This window comes from Polistes dominula, unplaced genomic scaffold, assembly GCF_049000335.1.
Source record: "Polistes dominula isolate Pdom_NZ unplaced genomic scaffold, Pdom_raw_medaka contig_12, whole genome shotgun sequence".
NCBI classification, from domain to species: Eukaryota; Metazoa; Arthropoda; class Insecta; order Hymenoptera; family Vespidae; genus Polistes; species Polistes dominula.
In genome coordinates this window covers 5,385,897-5,408,381 of record NW_028301116.1, presented here as the reverse complement: position 1 = coordinate 5,408,381, position 22,485 = coordinate 5,385,897, and the positions used below count along the sequence as shown (strand labels likewise).

General features: G+C 32.8%; 1 protein-coding gene and 1 long non-coding RNA gene across 2 annotated transcripts in view; one reads left to right on the top strand and one right to left on the bottom strand.

The window, feature by feature from the left end:
- The window catches only part of LOC149031087 (uncharacterized), a 140,711-nt gene that overhangs the window by 68,810 nt on the left and 49,416 nt on the right, over positions 1–22,485 (top strand). The window lies entirely within an intron of this gene.
- LOC149031088 (uncharacterized) lies at positions 16,672–18,315 on the bottom strand. Its single transcript, XM_089176840.1, has 2 exons — positions 17,240–18,315; positions 16,672–16,889 (listed from the first exon to the last, which is right to left on the bottom strand). The coding sequence occupies exon 1, from the start codon at positions 18,237–18,239 to the stop codon at positions 17,241–17,243; it is 999 nt and encodes a 332-aa protein (XP_089032966.1). The 5' UTR covers positions 18,240–18,315; the 3' UTR covers positions 16,672–16,889; position 17,240.

Below are 22,485 nucleotides of genomic sequence, written 5' to 3'. Positions count from 1 at the left end.
AGAGAGAGAGAGAGAGAGAGAGAGAGAAAGAGAGATAGAACCTACCACGGAAGGAGAATTCCGGATGATGATGGCGAACTGGCATCGAGGAAGCATCGAATCCGTAATGCTGGGTACAAACTTTTCCTAAAAGAGAGACGAGGATACCCAAGTGTAAGAGCGAAAGAGAGAGAGAGAGAAGCGAAATCAATATGTCGATATCCTCCGCGTTAACGGTGCTACGAGCTAACGAGGCTATGAACTTTGTAAACTTGGCAAAATTCGAGCTACGGGAAATGAAATTCGTAGTAGACGGGGGGATTGTGGTTAACAGGACGTTACTTTTTTCTTTCAACAATAATCGATCGTTGCAACAACGCGCGGAGAAAAAACCTTCAGGTATATTGAAAAATTCCAAAGACTTTACGAGTACTACAGAGTTTCGAGTTAGAGTTAAAGTTAGAATTAGAGTGAGAGTTAGAGTTAGAGTTAGAGTTAAAGATAGGATGGGATGAAATAGGATGGGATGGGATGGGAAAGAGGGAGGTGAGTTAGAGGAATAGGGGTGAGGGGTATAGTAGAATCATGGTAGTACGATCCAAGCCACGTCCTCATGACACTCGACAGAGATCGATGCTGGGAATGCAATTTCCTCGGGAGCTCGGCCACGTTTATCCTCCAATGCACATTTTCCCCGTTCCCCCCTGCCCTTCTCACCTCCCCCTCCGTCTCTCCCGCGGCAATTCGCGCATTTGTATTAATACGATCGGAGTGGATATCAGAGAGAGAGGAGGAAATTCTTCGGGAATGGTGGATGCTAAGCTAACGGAAGTGTGCCAGATAGGATCCCCATTATCTCCCTCCCCCTTCCTTTCACCACCAACTCTAAAGTCCTCTCTTTTCGATAGGATGGGTAAGAACACTATCTATCTATCTTTCTCTTTATCTTTGAATTAAATCTTTGATATCGATTATGTAATCCTAATATCATCTTCCTCAAAAGTATTTATACTCTTTTCCCGTATCCCCTTCCTCCCTTTTTTCTCATTTAAATAGTCAAATATTTCTACTACCCTCTTATTGGCACTGTTATTAAGAAAATTCTGAGAAAATCTGAATCAAATTTTTTAGATAACAAATTTTCGTAGTCTTACGATTTTATACATATATAAAAGCTAACTCTTAGAAAAAAAAAGAAAAATGAGGAGAGAGAGAGAGGAGCGGAGAAGAAAGAGCGTGTAAGCCGTAGAAATTAAAAGTGCACACAGCTGTGAATAGGCAAGAGGGGGAGAAAAAAGGTTGGGAGAAAAAGAGAACGCGTGCAATATGACGGCGAAAACGGAGTTCAATATTGGCACGTACACACGCATGCTGCACGTAGCGAAACACGGTCGTGGGTGATAGTAAATGTGAAGGGTGAGTAGGAACGGGGAGGGATTGGGGATAGAGGAAAGGAGAGGGTTTCTCGTATTGTAATGTGTCGTAGCGATTATTGAAGAGCGCTGCTTCAGCAAGCAACTCCACCCCCCATGAAGAATTTCTTTCTTTTTCTGTATGTTCTTCTACGTGTGTGTATATATATTTATGTGTGTTTGTATATGTAGTAACAATGTATATATGTATATATATGTAGTCTAGGAAGCTTTCCATTGGTCTGACCAAACTTATTGCCTGTGTTACTTCTTAACGCCGTCCAATATCAAAGTTAATATTGCTGCCAACAACTCCTTGAGCTTTGGTTCGCGTGATTAGGATTTTTTTTTGCACCTTCTCTTCTTCTACTTCTTCTTCTACTACTTTTTCTTCGATTACCTTTTTTTCTCGTTAAAATGTACTTCTTACGTTTCTTGATCTAACTTCAAATTTTCCAAAACGTTGAAAAGCTCTTTAAATATAATGGCCCAAAAAAATTAAAGAAGTTGTTAAGATTTTTTTTTGTTTTTTTTCAAAGATTCGAACAACGAGCCGAAGAATTTAATCTTGAGAATACTTTTTGTATTTTTGACTAAACATTTGCAGCAAAGTATGTACGATGCAATAGTAAGAAAGACAGACAGACAAACAGACAGAGAGATAGAGTGAGTGTGTTTGTGTGGGTGTGGTGGGTGTGGTGTGTGTGTGATTGTTATAATGAGAAGCCATAAGCACGTAGAAATAGCAGACCGCACATACTAGCTCTTACTATGAGGGGGGCCTTACGTTTCGAAGTTACGTTAGGTACGTGCTTACGGCTTACCATTACGTCGTGGCTCAAGACGCGGCTAAGCTGAGGGCGCGAGAACCGAGCACGCTTATCAGCGGCCAGTTCTCCTAACAGCTTGTACCTAATAATCCTAGCTAAATTACAAACTTGCTCTCTTGGATTAGGCAGTCCTAATTCTACCAAGCTCTCTATAGCCCTTAACCTTAACGTTTTTCGAGATCTCACCTCGATCCGCCATTATTCCATTCGTGATAGTGAATTTAATTACTGGATGAGAGAAAGATAGAAATAGAATAGAATATCGGAAATGGAATATTAAGGTGTTGTTTCATTGAATGAAATGAAACCCATTAAAAATTCATCCAAAGACACCCTCTCCCCCAACATCTTATTCTATCACGATTTTTGCTTTATAGTGAAAATAAAATCAAATCAAATTGAAACATTTTAAACACTCTCCCAATCTTCGATCTTTTTACTAGACCTTTCTTTTTTTTTTCGATGTTGCCTTCGGCCGAAAGAAGAGGAAGAAAAAGTGCAAAGTTTCGATGGGGGGTATCCTCTCTTAATGGAAAGCGGAATAGCCTAAGTTTCGACCTTTTTGCGGAAATTATTACCGTCTAACTTTTGTGGACATTTCTCTCTCTCTCTTTCTTTTTTTTCGTTTCTTTTTCTCTCTTCTTTTGTTTTAGCTTGCTTTCTCTTTCTATCTATGTGAAAGAGTCTCGCTCGAGGGATGTAAAGGTGAAAGAAGAGGTCAGAGAATAACGACGCTAGAACATCGAACGTTCTTCGAACAGACCCCAACCCCCAATGCCAACCCCAACCCCTTCTTCCACCTTTAACCACTATCCTCTTCCATTCTATTCGTTATAGAGCATCGCATTAAGATTCGACGAGTTCTTTCCAAGTAATCGTTGTAACTGTCGGAACGTAAATCGTAGTTTCGAGATATATATATATATATATATATATTTGAGAAAGGTTGGTAAAAGGAAATTACTTAAACGACTCGAATTTCACCAGGAAACTCGATTTATTTTATCCTAAATATATATATATCTGTGTGTGTGTACATATAATCAATATCTTATATTTATTCATTTAAAAAATTGTATCGCTGTATTTACTCAACTTTTAAATATTTATTAACCTAATGTCCCATATATGAGATATAATTTTTACATGAATTTATATTTTTAAATGGTTATTTAATATCCTTAATTATAATCATAATGAAAATGTTTCTATGCTCAATTGCTATTGAATTAATTTCAAATTTAAATTACGCAATTAACACTATAATATTTAGAGATTATCTAAAATCAGAAAATTATATTAATAATTATGTTTTAATAAAAAATAGTACAATTTCTGTTAACATTAATTGCATTGTAAAAAAAAAATCACAAAATACAAAATAAAGAAAAACGCGCGATCAATAAACGCAAATCAAATAACATAAAGTTTTATAAAAATCGTTAGCTACCATCATAATCGTAATATTTTTCTTCAAATATATATCACGTTTTTTCGAGTAATTTTTTGAAGAAGAAATACGAAGCGTATAAGTGAAAACTTTTAGAAAGAAGAGAAGATATTTTTCGAAGAAACCTCTTTTTTTGGCCTATCAAAAGTAGAAGACATTGTTGGATGTGTTTCTTTCTCTCACGTAAGTGATAAGTCTGAATTTGGTGAAGTACTACTCACAGGAGGATCGTCGTATCTTCTTCGGGGTGTCGTTTCTACCCTCACGAGATCATGCTGGCAAAAATGGAGTCTCGGCTAATTCCAGTCTCGTCCTTGGCACTCTCGCGTTCGTCCTTCCGTAAAGTATCCCGACTACGTGACGCCTTGCGAACGAGTTTATTTCAAAGGATACACATACTCGATCTTTTTGCGAGAAAATAATACGAAGTTAACATGTGTGACCACGATTTTTACCAAACCTTTATATATCTTTCTTTTTTTACTCTTCTCTCTTTCTATATATATATATAATGTATGTCTATTTATATCTTTTTCTGTATCTAAGACTGGTATTATTATTTTATTTCATGTCAATCAAGCTACTGCTTTTGAAGAAATTCGGATAACGCCGGGAGTAATATTTTTGTAATAGTTATTTATTATTTATTATATTTATTTGCGGATTCTGTAATTTTAGGTAACTCTACAAAAAAATTGGATAGATAATATTTTCGATTTGTTTAGGAATATTTAGAAATTTGTTTTTAGATATTACATACATGGTGTACGTTCGTACGTTTAAGTAATGACATATATAAAATGTATAAGATAAAAAATTGAATATATATATATATATATAAGTCTGAGAAGATGTTAATAGAAAAGTGACACTTATATCTGTAAATTTAATTATAGTATCCGTGGGTATTAATATTTATTTTTAAATCTTTTTAACATAATTATCAAAGTTATTTAAAAGAATTTTTATTTCATATTACATAGATGCGTTGTACAGTAGAAATTAATTATGTTTTTTATACAAATAAATTGAATTATTTATTCATAAATTTATAATAAATATATTATATAAAAATAAATAAATATTATAATACGAACAAGTGATTAATATAATAGATATACCTAGACAATTTTCTAGAGCAAACTAAACAACTGACCCTCTCAAATGGATTTTCTTGACCAGTGTCGAATCACGATAGCCGAAAAAGATAGTTCTATAGAAAGCCCTTTAGAAAATCCTTTGATCTTTGACCGGATATCTCTTGCATTCTTATCTCTTTCTTTTTCTCGACCATCTCTCTCTCTCTCTCTCTCTCTCTCTCTTTCTCTCTCTTTCACTTCTTTCTTTTCTGTTCCTTTTAGAAGAAAAACGGGAAAATTCTCTGTTCAACGATGAATATCGATCGTCTTATCGTTTCTACTTCTTCTCGTCTAGCCGTCGATTTTTCCACTTGCTAAAGGAAAATGTTGTCGGTTTCTTTTGCTATCTTTCTTCTCTTTCTTTCGCACATACACACACACATACACACACACATACACACACATATATTATATATATATACATTAACATTCTAAGATTCTAGCAATAACGTCGGTTGAAGACAAGGAAAGTTTATTACATAGCTGGTATCTTCCATGGAAGCTGAAGATGTTCTATCTTACTCTCTCTCATGTACACATATACATACACACACATACATTCTCTCTCTCTCGCTCGCGATGTTTTATAAGCCTGATGAATGTGGATTAGACTTTTCTTAGGCGTCTGCCGAGCTCGCTGTCGCTCCAACGTTTTGTCCTCGTACATCCTCGTCTTTCTTCTTTCCTACCCTTCTCATCCTTCTACATCTTCCTTTCTTGCCTCCACCTGTCTCTCTTACACACACACACATATATGTATATGTATATATATGTATAGATACACATACTTCCCTCAAGAAACTCCTTCGAGCTTATGCAGATCCAAGAGATCCATTCGTGTGCTATCTCAAACTCTCTTTTTTTTTTTTTCTTCCTTTTTTTCTTCCATCTCTTTTTCATCTTTTAAGCTAATTTTAACGTTAACCACCAGACTAAAACAAAAGAAACAAAAAGAACAGAAAAAGATACCGAAAGAAATAATTCAAAGATTACTTAACGTTAATTATCTAATAAATTCTATCAAAATGAAATCAATCGTGAAAGTAAAAAAAAATGTCACGTAATATAATAGATATATGTGGTGGTGATGTGATGGTGGTATAGGGTTGAGGGTTGGTTGATAAAAGAAAAAAAAAAGAAAATAAACGTATAAGAATGATGATCGAATGAAAGTGTAATTACTTACTATGAAAATCGTTAAAAGATAATTCATTCGAAGAGATGCTTGAAAAAATATAAGAAGTATAAGAAGAAGTAGAAGAAGAAAAAGAAGTAGACGAAAGTTTGAGATTAAACGAGCGCCGTAATAATTTTCGTTGGAAATAACGAGGAAAAGATCCGGTATCCGGGCGGCAATGAAAAATGCTTCTCGAGGCGCGAAGTGGGCGTTCGTGGACGACAATGGGAAATGCAGGATGAGAGGGAAGAACTTTCGAGATGGAAGACAGATGTCAAGCCGTTACGTGAGGTCTCGCTAACTACGTAATTACATCGTTCCTGTTCGCTGCTCTCTTACTCTCTCTCTTTCTCTTACTCTCTCTCACTCTCCATTCCTCATACTTACTCTCTCACTCTCTCACTCTCTTGACCCCTACCTCTTTCCCTCCTTTTCTTATACTCACTCTCTCTTTTAGTCTCTTTTATTAAATATCTCTCTCTCTCTCTTTCTATTTCTCACACACACATACACTCATTCACTCTATCTCTATTCCTTGTTCATTTATTCTCTATTTATTTACTCGTTCATTTACTCACTTGTTCTCTCGTTCTCTCTCTAACTCATTATTATATATATGTGTCTCTCTTTCTGTCTACTACTTACTCACCAATGTCTGTCTCTGTCTATCCATCTGTAGATTTGTGTGTTCGTTGACAGTAGTAATAGTAGTAGTAGTAGTAGGAAAATTACCGAGTGTTGTTCACGGTCCAGAAATCGCTGACGCGTGCAAAACCAATGCTTTTCGGTTTGAACGTGCCCGGCACGTCGCGTTACCCAGTACTTTCAGCACCGAGAATCCTGCCGCGCGATTGGATTCGAACGCGTAGAACGAACCAACGAATGAACCAACGAACGAACCAACGAACGAACGAACCAGCGAACGAGCCATACCACATCGCATCAACCTTTGGATTTTCCATGAGCGCGCCACCATCCATTAATTTTGCTGACTCCGCTCTAGTACCCTTTGTCCGGCTTTCCTTTCGTCCCTTTTCGGGCCATCTCGTTACCGCCAAATCGGCTTTATTCGACGTTCCTCTTTTTTCTTTCTTTTCTTTTTTATTTTTCACTTTTCTTCCGCTTATTTTTTTTCTTCTTTAAATTTATATTTTATAAATTCTAACTTCTATCTCGCTTCTTTTTTCTTCTCTAACGAATACCAATATAGTATATAATATATGTAGATTGAATACACAAAAAATATGAGTGTTAACAAAATCAAGAACACTCGTTGATTTAATAAGATCAATTTTTGTTGAAAAAAATCGATATATACGTTGATAGTATTGATATGAAATAATCGCAATTAAACGATTATATATCAGGAAGGAATATCCTAATGTATAGAGGGCAAGTGCTAGGTTGCAAAGTCATTACCGATTAACATAATGATTAGCATAATTAATGCTACTAGGAGGGGTAGGACGGCACGGTTCGCCACGTTATCGTCAACAATTAATGTCGACTTATCTCCGGCACGAGGGTAATATATCGTAAGCTACTACTACGTTAGGCGTAGCCTCGGGAATATTAGGAATACTCTCGTGGCGAATATGTACGAGCTTGTAACGAGCTCGTCGTCTCCGTTCCGTTTATCGTAATCACGATAACTATGTTTCTGATCGTTCTCAACGAGAATAAGAGAGAGTAGAGAGTAGAGTAACCAACCCCAACTAGGATGTTGATAATATCATTGATTTCTATGATAAGAAAGACATACCTTGTAGGACTCTCTAGTGTATAAGAACGTCCGTAGATAGATATGTATGTGTGTTTCATGGATATTAATCAAGCAGCTGTCCATCGGAGAACAGCCATTGTATGTACGTTCTATGATAGAACATGATTAATTCACGCCGTTGCAAGCCTAGATACTACTTGCGTATCCTTCCTTTGCAACCCTTCGTTCCTATCTGTTCTCTATACGTGTACCATCTATATAAGTGTAATATATATTTACGACTATATAAAGTGTTTCAAACTCTACTCTGGTATTATAACTTAAACGGTAATCTCAGTATATTAAAAAACTCAGAAAAAAAAATTCATACGATTCATATAAATCTAAATTGATCTTGTTTAAAATAAATGCTTGTTCTTTTTATTTTCTAGAATAATTTATATAACTTCAAAGACCTTCTTTTTTGTTTATTCCGTAAATACCATTTTCAATCAGTTCAATTCATTCTGTTGATTTGGAAGGTTGCACATTTTAGTCGAAAGTGGTTACTTCGATGACACAGTTTTTTTTTTCTATCATCAATAGCAATCGATTTATTCGGGTAGCCTGTTTGAAATGTCTCACCCTATATATATGTAACATTTATACAAGCGAAGGTACATCGTCGATATAATCACGAGTGTTCTCGTTTTGCTATCCAACCGATCGGATATCGCAAACGATATCATCGATTTCGGAAAGTTACGAGCAAGCAAGCAAGCAAGCAAGCAACTAACTGTACGAGCTTTCGCAAAGCGATAAAATCTCCAAACGATAATTGAAAAATCGTATCCTCCTACTCGCGCCTGTTTATTTATAAATATCGTTACTGCTGCCGCTATACTCTTTCTCTCTCACTCTGTTCTGGTAAGCCGATTAAGAACATTAATCATTGATAAAATTGTATTTCCACGTTGTACGAGTATCCCAATGCAATATTTTTACTAATGTTTCATGTAGAATAATTAAAATTTTTTTTTAAATTATTTTATCTCGTTCCCCATATTATGCATATTTGCATGTAAATACATACATTGTAGTTGCACAAATTGTTTTGGAATAATCGATCGTATCTTTTTTTTTTTCTAAATTTATTGGAAGTCATGTAATTAAAGAGAATCTTTTTTTTATTGCACTTTTTTTAACGTATTTTGAAAATTGTGAATAATTATTTTGAAACGTCCTGTATAAATGTAATTGTATAATACACGAATATGTTTTCCTATAGGGAGAGAAAAAACAAAAATGGTCCATCGATCCGTTTTGAACGTTAATACGTTCGTTTGTTAGTTCCTTGTCGTTCGAATATAATAGCCGAGAAATTGGAGAGTACAAAGAGACCAGAGGAAAACAGGGCTGAGAGCAAAAGGGCCGAGTGTCGTGGTAATTAGACGGCTTAATCACTCCCGGCCGTGTTATCTTAATGGCAGCCGTTATGTTCTGACATCCCAAGTATAGTTAGTCTCTCACCCTCCTCCTGACCCCCTCGTCCCCTTCCCTTTCGCCCTTTTAGATGCTCGCGTGCCTTCACTCACGATGATACTTTTGCGTTTTCTTTGTTTTGTTTCTTTTTCTTTTTTTGTATGTTTGAACATTTAATGATTCTTGTAATTTGTGTTTAGACGATTATTAAATTTGATAATTATTATTTAATAATTAATTAATTAGTTAATTTATTTTGCAACCTGATGACTCTACAAAAAAAATTAACAATTTGTTAAATGTAGTTGCTAAAATTTTAGGATTTTTATTTTTAGACAAAATTATTAATTCATATAAGGTAATATTAATTACGCTCTATAAATATATCAGATGGAAATACCTTTTTATTGAATTTAATTACAATTTATTTGATCACCTAAATTAATTGAATTTTATATTACTGGGAATTGCATAATTTGACGCAATTGTCCTCTTAGAGATTTTTATTTTTATTTAAATATCGATCTTATCTAAAAAAAAAATGGAATGTGATTATTATCTCGATAATAGGAGGTGAGAATACATTAAAATATAATATTAAAATTGATGCTACTATTGAAAATGATGAAATAAAATTTTACATTCATAATTTATTTTAAATGAATTATATCTTGGAATGTATCGAACAAGATAATTTCAAACGAAACCTCTTTTTTTCCTTTTTATTTCTTTTTTTGTAATGGTTTGATCACGTATATCTAACAAGAGAAATTTCTTAGACGGAGATAAAAACATTGGTGATCGTTTTTAATAGATCTGGAAGTTATAGTTATTAGAGACATCTGACCGTGGTACGTAATGTGTCAAGCTCTCTAATCGTTTTTCGAGAGTCGACATAACTATGAAGGGTTGTTCGCTCAACTAAAGGCTTCCTCCTAGCTTGTTTTTGCTTTTGAATCTGACCATAATGTACGGCTAGCCAAGGTGGAAGTTAGTATCGTTTCGTGCACGTGCCTCTCTCAAGCTTGACGTTTCTTATCGCTGGCATTCTGTGCCATTCTACAGGAAGCTATAAAACTTGGAACGTGTAATTAACAATGTACACAGTATAATACTTTCTTCTTAATTATTCCATTCGTATGCTTGGTCTAATCGTGTATGATAATTATTGATACGTCTAAAATTATTTTATACGAAATAATTCATTCTTTTCATTCCCATTACTTTTTACTAAATTCATATACGTTTCTTTCATAATTTCATTTATTTTCCTATCATGGTAATTATTATAATTATTCGATGGTGTATGATAATTATTGTTACGTTTTAAATAATTTCATTCAAATTCATTCATTCATTACCATTACTTTTTAGAATGTAATTTATGACATAATAATTGTAATGAGAATAATTCAAAATATATATTTACATGAAATAAAATAAAATTCAATTAAATACGATTAGAAATAACGAATAACCGGTTTTAGTATCGGAATTTGTGGTACGGTTAGATGTGGTTTAATAGAAGAGGATCAAAGGGGAAACATTTGGAAGTTTTTTACAGTGTGAATTGCGTTTCTGGATGGCCAACGAAGGAGTATTAATCCGTAGAGAAGGTCGGATATATTTCGGCGGATTTTACAGGACATTAAGACGTATCCGGCGACATGTAAAAACGAGAATTCTCGAGAGAGATAGAGAAAAAGAGAAAGAAAGAGAGGGAAAGAACAGCTCGTGTACACGTAAACGCAATTAACTGTTGGCCTGGCTAAAGAAAGAAAGAGAGAATGAGAGAGAGAGAGAGAGAGAGAGAGAGAGAGAGAGAGAGAGAGAGAGATGGAGAGAGAGAGAGTGATAGAGAGAGAATGTGAAGGAAGGAAAAGCAGGTCAAATGTAACGTTTCCAGCTATGATATATAAACACATACATATATGAAGGTTATACATACACATGTATTGCAAACACTGAGAATGTTATTTCCTTCTAGTTTCCTTCTGCAAGGACAATCGTTAGATGAAACAAAACTATTATTACGATGGATGATATTACTAACAAGGGATAGCAAAATCATTTTACGAGAGGTTGAAATTATTTTTACTAATTTTACACAGTTGTTAATAGTACATGATTAGAATATACATCGTACCTTTTCTTCTAATCGTTTGTGAAAAAGTTTGGATAGAAATTTGATCGCGAAAATTATTAATCGATATTAAGTTTTTATTATGAACTTGATATTTTGTAGGAAAAATAAATTCGCCAGGATCTTTTTGAGATATTAGTATATAATGTTATATTTTAAAAGTTAATATTCTCGATCATTGTATAATATAATATTGATTAATTATTATAACATTTGACTGATTGCTAATTAAATTATTTCTATCGTTCTATTTATATGTAAAATCAAGAGAATGATTTTTATCAAAAATTACCACTTGTGTTATCATCGAATTCAATACGAATGATGATAGTAACGAATATACGCGTGCGCTCACACAGTATGCAAGTGAAATCCCAGAGGTATTTGTTTTGTAAATATTCGAGCGATTATACTTTGTAATATCGCGTGCGTTCTATTGATAATTGATTGGATTTACATGGAATAATAATCGAACATATCAATTGAAAGGTAATGTTTAGTTACATAAACTATGTTAAACCTTTGATGGTAATTTACGAGAAAGACTTTTTAAATCCCTATGTTATTTATCTCGTTATTTTTTTTCTTTTCTATTCGTTTCTTCTTCTTCTTCTTTTCTTTCTTTCGTATTTAAAGTCATTTCTATTTTTCTCTGGTTTATATATATTTTACCTTTTTTAATTATTCTTTTTTTTCTCCCCTCCCCCGTAGGATCGTTTAGAAAGGAAGAATGTTCGTTTCGAAGACCAAACCGTTTGCTTTGTTAAACGATCGCGTTTGTTGTACGAGTGCAATTACATTAATGAAATCGCCCGAGATTAACGTTCGTGCGGTTGCACGCGATAACCTGGAAACGATTGCGATAATGAAAATATGCATGCTGAAAGGCGATGTGGGGGTGTTGACGTATTTAAAACAAACATAGAAATAAAAAAGAAAATAAATGGGAAGATAATAATGGAACGAATTATAATTTATCAAAACATTCTGAGATATTTTATTTGATAATATAATCCATTTATTTTCTATTCTTTTTAAATAATTTGATTTTACAAATTTACGTAGAGAAATTGAAATAGTATTTAATATTAGAATAAAAATAAAATTAATATATTCAATCGTTATCGTAAAACAAAATATTTAACAATGTGAATTTTTTTAGTTGAAATATTGAAAAAAAAAATAAGAAATAAAAAAGTAAATAAAAAAGGGAACGAGCGATCTCAAATTATAAAAAATAAATTGGATTTGATAATATTATATTTATTATTTATCATTGTTATTTAATTTGAATATCAAATAAAGAAATGATAAAAGAGTATCTCTTATATAGGCTAAAGTATTACAATAATAATAATAATAACAATAATAATAATAATAATAATAATAATAATAATACAAAAATGAAAAGGGTTTATTTTTCATTCTCAATCGTAACACGAAATGGGTAAAGCAGCAACGTGCATTTGTAGGATTCGGTTGTACTTCTCTTCTCATAAAGGATTCGATCGGATTCGATATTCATGGGTTTGCGACGGAGTGTTAAGCCGATTATAGGTTGACGTCCATTTGAATCAAGGAAGACGTCATCGCTTTATGGAATATAGTACAATGGACTTTCTCTCTCTCTCTCTCTCTCTCTCTCTCTCACGTGTATTTGATTCAAATCATTCACGAGAATTCTCTGCTATTCTTAAAAGGTTAGCAAGTTAATGAACCATTTAAAAGAAGGATTTATTAGGATTGACTTTTTATCAAACTGATGTTAAACTAGGTAACTATGTATGAATGTTATTTAATAGTTTTTTTTCAATTTTATTTTTTTATTCTTTGACGAACAAAAAGAGAAGAAAAGTAATTTATTTACATGTCATAACGTTATGTTGTTTCGTTTGAAGTAGACGTCAGGAAATTTGAAAAAGTACTTTTTGTAAAAAAAGAAAAGAGGAGAAAAAAAATAGAAAAAATCTCGTATTTTTAGAAAGCTCGAAAAAAATGTGTACGTGTGCATTCTTAATTCGTTATAATTAGAGTCACCTAATTCGTGCAATGGAAGAATTATAATAGTTAGATTGTGCGAGAATGGCGAGAGTGTAGTACTTTTGTCATATTTTTCTTTATGAAAAAGAAAAGAGAGGGGAAAAAGAAAGGGAAGAGAGAAGATGGAAAAAATAGAGAAAAATAATGGAAAAAAAAAAAGAAAAAAAGAAAGAAAGAAAGCTCAGGCAAGGCTAATAATGCAACGAAATTTTACTCCGAAAATTTCAGTTTTCCATTGTGCACTGTCTCTCGTGAGAAAACGCAGAAACAAGGTAACGAAGTGCCGGGTTTACGAAATAATTCTCCTCTTTTTCCCTCGATTAATTTTCCAGCAGTAGGAACGCGTTCTATTTTCTACGAAAGGAAAAAAGAAAAGAGAATAAATAAAGATGGTAATTAGAGGGATAAAGAAAATAAGAGATGTAAAAGTAGAATGATGAGGTGAAAAAGGATGAGGGATAGAAGGAGGAGGAGAAGATGAGAGCATCTACGTCGAACGTCATTCGTTGTTTCGAACGTTGAAAAACCTAGATGTGTAATAATTTTCCTTGATTAAGTTTATTTCCGAGGGTGTGCGGAAAATTTTTATGCACTTTAACCACAGAGACTTGCTGGCCTATGTATAATAATATGAACAAAATTATTTAATTATTATTATTATTATTATCATTATATTTCTTTTTTTCTTTTGATTTTAATGAACATAGAATTTGTTAACTGTTAGTACTTTATAATTAGCAACGAATGATTGAGTAAGCGAGCGAGTGAATGAAAAATAAAAAAAAAGGATACTATTTTGATAATTTTTTAATCGAAAAATAATTTCGCCCAAATTGTTCTCTTATGTGGATTTAAATTGAAATTGAAATTCAATAGAATATTTGTTGAATTTTATAAGTTCGCATAATAGGATCGCAATAGGTATTACTTTATTTTATTCGATAAAATTATCTAACTTTCCTGAACTGTATAACCTTTATATTCTTATTTAACATAGAATAATACTACTTATAGAAAATCTTAATATATAAACCATTTATTTTCTAATTACTATTTACAGTAACTAGATAAATGATGAATTCACGTTAATATTTTCAACAAAATTGGCTTTCTTCTTGTTCCAATTTTTTTTTTCTTTTCTTTGTATTGTACGTTCGATGTAGTGAGGAGGGATGTACATATATGTATTTACTTAATATTTACACGTTTGAGGAGAATTGCTTCGGGGTTCGACTTATCGTATCCGATTACTGAGTCTATAATTTCTAGTTGACAGTAACCATAGCGAACGATAGCGTCGTCTATTAGCGTTTGCGATCGCGCATTTCGCTTTGAGAGTATTGGAGGACGAAGAGGAGGAATTGGAGAATGAGGTGAGGGGTGGAACAAGGATGAGGAGAACGTTTATCGAACCTCCGAGACCATTTGAACGTGACGGCACGTCGGATTAAGCAGCCTTTGTATTAGGCTTCGATCTCGCTTTGCCTAATTACCAACGTCGTATATAAATTCTCCTAGTTTTGGCAAACCGTATCTTGATACATCGTTTCTATCTATCTGTCTATCTATCTATCTGTCTATCTATGTATTTATCTTTCTCCATCTATGTAATGTTCTACTTTTTTTGTTCTTTTAATTTAAAAGATACCTTTTCTTCCTTTATATTGTCAAGATTTTTGTTTAGAAATTACTTTTTATAATATTATTATATTAATTATATTATCATAAATATATAATATGATTTAACAATATATCAATAGTAAAAAATGATAAACATATAAAAATCTACTAATAAGAGAAATATTATTTTATTCATTATTTTTAATTGTAATAAATAAATATATATATATATATATATATATAAAGACAATCATGTGATTTCAACGTATATCAAACATAACAAATTTTTAATAACAATATTAATTCTAAATTAATTATATATTTTTTTTAAGTAATCATGGCGGGTGATATAGAAAAATTCCAAATTCTAATATTATACATTCAATTTTTTTACAGATATTAAAAATTACATATTTCAATAATAAAATACAATTTTTTAAAAATTATAAAACATAAACGCGATACGTATTAATGTAATTGAGAAATAAAAAAACTAAAATCACTGTGAAATCAGAACAAAAATTTGATTTAATAAGTCGAGATAAAAAACAAACCAAAAATAAGAAAAAGAAAAAAGACTAGTTTGTTCTTTATGTTTTTGTCTACCTTCCAATTCCCTTCTCCACCACTCTTACTGTTTCCCTTTACTCTTTCTTTCCTCTCTTTCTCATTTTCTTTCTCATTCTCGTTCCTCGTCTTTCTCATTCTCTCGCTCTTTGAGCTATTTTAATGGCTAAAATAATGATCGGACATTACGGTAACGGTATTTAACTTCTCCCGTGAAGCACTCGCCCGTAGTGGAGGGCTGTTAGAGATGAGAAAAGTTGAAATGGGAAATGGAATTGGATGCATAACCTGGCGAAGTCGAGGAGCGAAGCAAAACCTGGTCCAGGGTGACTCCTCCCTTTCCTATCCTCACTTTCCACCTTGCTGCTTTTCCTCTCTCTCTCTCTCTCCCTCTCTCTCTTTCTTTTTCTCACCCCTCTTTGAACCCCCTTAACCCACCCCCCAAACCTCCTCACACTTACACATATAAGTTCATACACATCTACACGTACTTTCTTCATCCCTATCTCGCGTTTGTCCTGGTTTCTCGATATCTCATCCAACAGTACCGCTTCCGGGCTCTTTTCTTGCTAATCTCCTTCTTCTTCATCTTTTTTTCTTCATTTTTTTTTTTAAATCATTTTTATTCTTCTTGTTTTCTTCTTCTTCTTTTTCTTTTTCTTCTTATTTTACTCCTTCATTTTCGATCCCGTCCTTACTCGACGAATATCCATCGCATTTTTAACGAAGAGTACCAACCACCACAACCACCACCACCACCACCATCACCACTACCACTCGTTGCTTTGCCCTTTTAGAATTTAAAGCTCGGTCGAGAATTTCACGTGCGAGTGATTCCCTCGTTCAATTATTTCCCAAGCTTGGCGTGTTATCGTACACAGTAGTAAAAGTAGAATTACATACAACCTACCCAAGAGTATTTTAGGGGATCGATCCTTCTTTTACCCTCTTATGTATTTACTTTCTACTTCGAATGGTTTTTTTCCTCTCTCTCTCTCTCTCTCTCTCTCTCTTTTTCTCTTTCTTTTTTTGTAATTTATTTTTTTGTGTTGTTGTTTCTTCGACGATTTATCTTGATTATTGTATGGTATTAAAGAAAAGGGTATTAAGGGTTCATTCTGGTTTCTACGCCGAAAAAAAAGGCTATTTTCACGATTTTTTTTTAGGCTTAGTAGGATACATATACATATGAAAGTTGTTGGGTATGATAAATACACTCTAGAAGTACAAGAAAAAAATTTTTTTTTATTGTTTTTAACGTTTTTTGACATCCAAAATGGCTGACAAACGTGAACCCGTCAAAAAAAGGTATGCTGTTGGCGGGCATCGAAATTTGAGAACGGGTGGTCTAAAACAAAAAAATTAAACGGTTTTAAATTTAGTATGACAATGGCTATCGGGTATGCTAAAACTATCAATTTTTATGAAAGCAAAACAAAATGACAGCCATTTTTCGAAAAAAAAAAAATCGTTGATTTTTTTCGCAGTTTTTTGTAAAAAAAAAATAGTAAAAATTAATATTTTGACTTGGTTGTAGCATGCGAGATAGCCATTCATGTGTAGAGTATGTGGTTAAAATTTCAGAAGGATCGGTTGAGTAGTTTCGGAGATATCATGCCCGCCAACCGAAAAAACGTTGTTTCGAGAAAAACGCGTTTAAAGTTTCTTTTAACAAATTTTTAAAAAGTCTGACTCTACCTTATTCTGCGATGCCTGCACCATACAGTATGCCTTCTGCTTCTTCAAAATACTCATTTTCTTCAACTCTAACCTTTTTTCGTTGTGTCCTGGCCTCTTTTAAAGATTCTCCGCTCAAACGATTGGCTGAACGCACACGCGTGTTGTCGCGGTGACTAGCGTAATTGACTGCGATAGGGCCAAGTTTTATCTCCAAAACGTGCATTATTTTTAGTATTGGATCAAAACCTTCGTTAAATATACAAGCTGCCAATTGACAAGCTATTTCCACAATTTTTTTACCATTAAATAGATGTTTAGGCACCATAGCCCAAACGCATTTGTTGAAGCACTCATTATTATTTTGAGTGTTGCCACCTAAACATCTTTCAAGCAATTCTGGTTTTGTCAGGTCTTCGTACACTGGCTTTAATACTTCTTGGACATCTTTAGCGAGAGGAGGAGGATGTTTATAAGTATCAAGGGTTTTAGCTGCCTCAACTTTACGATACTTACACCAGTTGCTAGAACAGTATGTATGTTGCGGGTCATCATCAGTAGAAATTTTGTGATAGTACCCCGCCCAAATTTCCTTTCTCATGTTCTCAATTGAATTTTTATTTCTTTGAACAGCTAACCCATAGTTAGTTGACAATTCCTTCATCAACTTTATAGTCAATCGTTGAGTTTTAATCACTGGAACACTTTTTTTAATAACTTTTTTCTTTTTTACAACTTTCTTCGGTCCTTTTTTTGCAGCAGGTTTCTTGGCTTCCGCTTGTTTCAAAGCTTTTCTCTTTTGAATCAGTGCTTTTCGTGCTTCATTAGCACGGTTGAAAACTCGTTTGGCAACATGTAAAACACACTCTAATTTTTTGATAACAAAATCTTCGCCGTAGGGAAAAACATTTAGCAACATTTGAAAAGTTTTCGTGTCGCCATCGCCGATATAAAAACCATATTTTACGGAGAACTTCTTGAGTGATCGAAGAAACATCTCCACGATATCATCAACCTCCATCTTCCCGGCACTACCTTCATGGTTTATCGTACAATGCGTTTTATGCTGTTCGTACCAGGCAAGATAGTTTACTTCCTTCACTGTTCTTTTCCACATCTCACATCCCTTACAGTAAGTTGACCTTATAGAAACGACGACAATTTTTCCACTGTATTTTAAAATTAGAGAAACTATTCCAATCAACGAAGAGAATCCTCTTTTTGGCCCAAGAGCCGTCGCCAGAAACAGACAGAATATTCTCTGGTTCTCCTCGTATCTTGTTTTCGAGTTGCTCTTTGGTGACGGCTTTATGCGACACTACGTTAAAAACAGTATTGACCGCGATTAGTATAAAGTCAACGATTCCATAATATGCAGAGATACTTAAACCTTTTCCGAGGTCCATAAGTTTGCAAAACATATTTATACCATGCACACCAATACCAAAAAACCTTTCCAAAAAAAAAGAATATAGCGAAAAAAACTGAATACTAGTTTTGTTTTCCTACACCATTCTGAATAATATGCAGAGACATTTCCACTTAAACAACCGTTTATGGTTTGTCTCCTCTCTCTGTAATATCTCTGTGTTTGGGTCGCAAAATAATATACTTAGACTGTTCGGATCGTTCTAAAATTTTTGTATGATAATTCTACATATGTCTACTTTCGAAAAATGCAAAAAAAAAAAATTAATTTTTTCAAAATTATAAACCAGAATGAACCCTTAAAAGGAAAGTATTGGTATTAATTCTTTTTCTTGTTTGTTTGTTTTTTTCTTTTCCTATTCTCTCTTCTTTTTTTCTTTTGTTATTTTCAATTTTTTAATAATTGCTAAAGGAGAGGTCCATACAACACCGATTTCTACGGAATTCTTTGGTACAAAGCAAAGAAAAATAGCCCAGTTTCATAATTTCTAAAATTTTCATGTTGTGAAGATATAAAAAAAAGTGTATTGAATTTTTGATTGTTAAAAGCGTATATATACGTCCTGGCATATTCATTAATATATACGAAAAGAGTATATTTACGTTTTCTCTCTGTATCTCTTTCTTTCTTAGTACAAAATTTATGATTACAAAGTATATTTTAGTTTCGTTTATATTGATGGTGATAATTTTGCATATGGGATAGCTAAAGAGTTATAGGAAAAGTACTGATATTAATTCTATCTCTTGTTTGTATTATTTTGTATATTTTCTCTTAGTTTTATTTCCACTTCTTTCTTTTTTCTTTCTATTGTTACTTTAATTTTCTTTCTAATTTTTTCTTTTAATTACTGGTAAAGGTTTATAGTACACCCACCGAATTCTTTGAAAAAATCCTTTGATATAAGGTAAAAAGAAGAAGAAGAAGCAGTAGCAGTAGTCGAGTCTTCTAATTCTTGAACTTTCCATGAGTTGGTGCTCCGAAACTCGTAAATCTTTGCAGACAGTAATTACCGCGTCGCTACTAGCCGAAATCAATTTATTTAGGGCCGTATTAAGAGCATTCAACGTCGGTAGGAAAAGTTTTTTAAATAAGAAGAGGAAGAAGAAGAAGAAGAAGAAGAAGACTACGAAGACGAAGAAGAAAGCAGAGGTAGGAATTTAGTTTCGAGGTAGGGTGGACTAAAAGATGAAGAAGGAAAAGAAGAAAATGAAGAAGGAAAAGAAGAAGTGAGTGAAGAAAAAGAGGTACAGTCTCGACATTCTCACTCGCCATCGTAGTTTTTCCTACGCAAAGAAAAATACAAAAAAAAGAATCAGTTTACTTAGGACCGCATTCAAGAAATCTTCGTTTCGCAAAAATTCAACTTTTCATTCCTGTTAATTTAAACGCTTATATATAAACGGGTTACTACTACTACTATTCGTTTTCTTAAAATGAATCTCAAGATTTTTACGTCGCGGCTAAATTTCATAGACTTTGCATATATGCGTGTGTACGTTTCTCTTTCTTTTTCTGTGTATGCGTGTATTAGAAGAAAAAGAAAAAATTTCTTTTGTTTTGTAATTTCTTTTCAACTTTCAACTTTAATATCTGAATTTGTTTTTTTTTTTTTTTTACGAGTTAGGAACGTGCGAGTTTTAATAAAATAAAATTCATCGAAATTTTTCCGAACTTTTTTCATGTTCTTCTTTTGGAATTTTCTTTCATTCTCTCTCTCTCTCTCTCTCTCTCTCTCTCTCTCTCTCCCTCTCTCTCTATCTATCTATCTATCTTTTTCTCTTTCGTTCTCATTTGCGTTTTATTGCGTATCTACTTACCCCGTTCTATCCAACTAAAACGTTTAAAAAGGAAAAGATAGAACAAAAAGGAAAGAGAGAGTGACATGGTGCTATTTCTTTCTAACATATCGCAAAGATGGATGGAAACGAGCGTAAAATGTCAAAGACGATTCGTAAATGTGATAACGTGTTCTCTCCTTTTCACGTAGCACATCCCTTTCAAAGAAACCTAAGATACTTGTAAACTTTTTCACCGATATACCAACCCTCTTAAGAGATTTAAATTGAAGGAAATCGAGACAAGCTTCTTCTTTTCCCTTTTCTTTTATTTTTTTCTTTCATCAAAATCACCATTTACGTGTACGCGTGTTCGTTTACAGGTTGTCTCAAAACTTACTTTACTAAGTATACAAAGGAAAATATAAAAAAAAAAGTAGAAGAAAAGAGCATTGATTTATTAATAGAATTAAATTATATTATTTGATTGGTTTCATTATTAAATCAGAAATTGCCAGGTAGAATTTTGTTTCTTAAAATTTACAGATTTACGATGTCACCGTGTTTAAATAATTTTGAAAGGAAAAATATTTTAATCATTTGTACCGTGTGTGTTTTTGTAAAATAACTTTTGAGAGATCCTATAAGATAAAAAGAGATAAATAAAACACGACATAAAACCTTTGATACATTTTACAGTGTTTACTTCCTTTATGTATGGGTTTCGTATGTCTACTTAAAAATGTAATTCGAGGAAGAAACACTAGAGATTGGAACGAATTTAATAAAATTAGATCGTCGAAAGTACTAGTACCGGATAATATATCAAGGTACTCTACAATCTCATTACGATAGATAATGACAGACTAAATCCAAGAGATACGAGCTTCAAAATACAAAATCAAGAGAACAAGAGAGAAAGAGAGAGAGAGAGAGAGGGAGAGAGAGAGAGAGAGAATATGCCATTGTTACTGTTCAAACATGTGATATTTGAACAAAGATCATGCGTCCTTGTCTGTCAGTAATAAATTATCTATGGAATATCTATTTTAACGATAAACCAGCAAATTCCATTAAAACTTTTAATATTTCATATTAGCAAAAAAAAAATATAATAGAGAAAAATATTATTTTATACATTTATAATAAAAAAAAATGTGGGAGGAAAGAATGGATAACTAGTTTTTTGTTTCGTTTTGATTAGTTTTGTATGTTTTATAATTAAGCAACATTCTCAAAATTATTTGAAATTTCAAATTGTAAGCTTCCCATTTCTCTCATTCAATGATAATTTAATTAAATTCCATTAGTATTTTAGGTATTTCATGTTACAATATATAATAGGAAAAAATGATATTATTTTATACGTTTACAACACCAAAGATATAGAATTAAATGAGAATAACGGGTTAAAATTTTTGTTAATACATTTTTATAAATGAACAATATTCACAAAGTTATTCAATATGGTTTCTATTCAAATGGTAATTATTAAATTCCATTAAAACTTTACGTATTTTACAATAGATAATTTAATAGGAAAAAGAAGAAAAAAATGCAAAAACAGAAAGAAAAAAAACAACAAAACGATATTATCTCATTGAACATTTAATATTGTATTAAAAAAAAAAAAAAACTGTGTGAAGTAGAGAGGATAGATATTTTTCACGTTACTGTTCAATAATAAATGATATTTTTCAAAGTTACTCGATATCCTAAATGGTAGCAGCTTCAGTTTCGTCGATAAAAATCGAGCAAATCTTTTACACGGTTTTACCGTTCGATTTGAAACGATGAGAACGTTACAAAAAGAAAAAATGAAAGAAAGAGACAGAGAAAGAGAAAGATGGAGACATAGAGATAGACAGAAAAGTAGAAAAAAAAAAAATAAAAGAAAAAAGAAAAAATTTGAAAGAGAGAGAGAGAGAGAGAGAGAGAGAGAGAGAGAGAGGTAAATTTTCGCGCTTTAAAAAATGCACACTCGCTTCACACTTGTTCAGGTATCGCGACTTCGAGACGGATCCTTGAAAATTTACACCCATGTAGGTATTAAATCACGT

Excerpts from the sequence above, each read along its gene's own strand:
- LOC149031088 (XM_089176840.1), bottom strand. The coding sequence starts at position 18,239 with ATGGAGGTTGATGATATCGTGGAGATGTTTCTTCGATCACTCAAGAAG.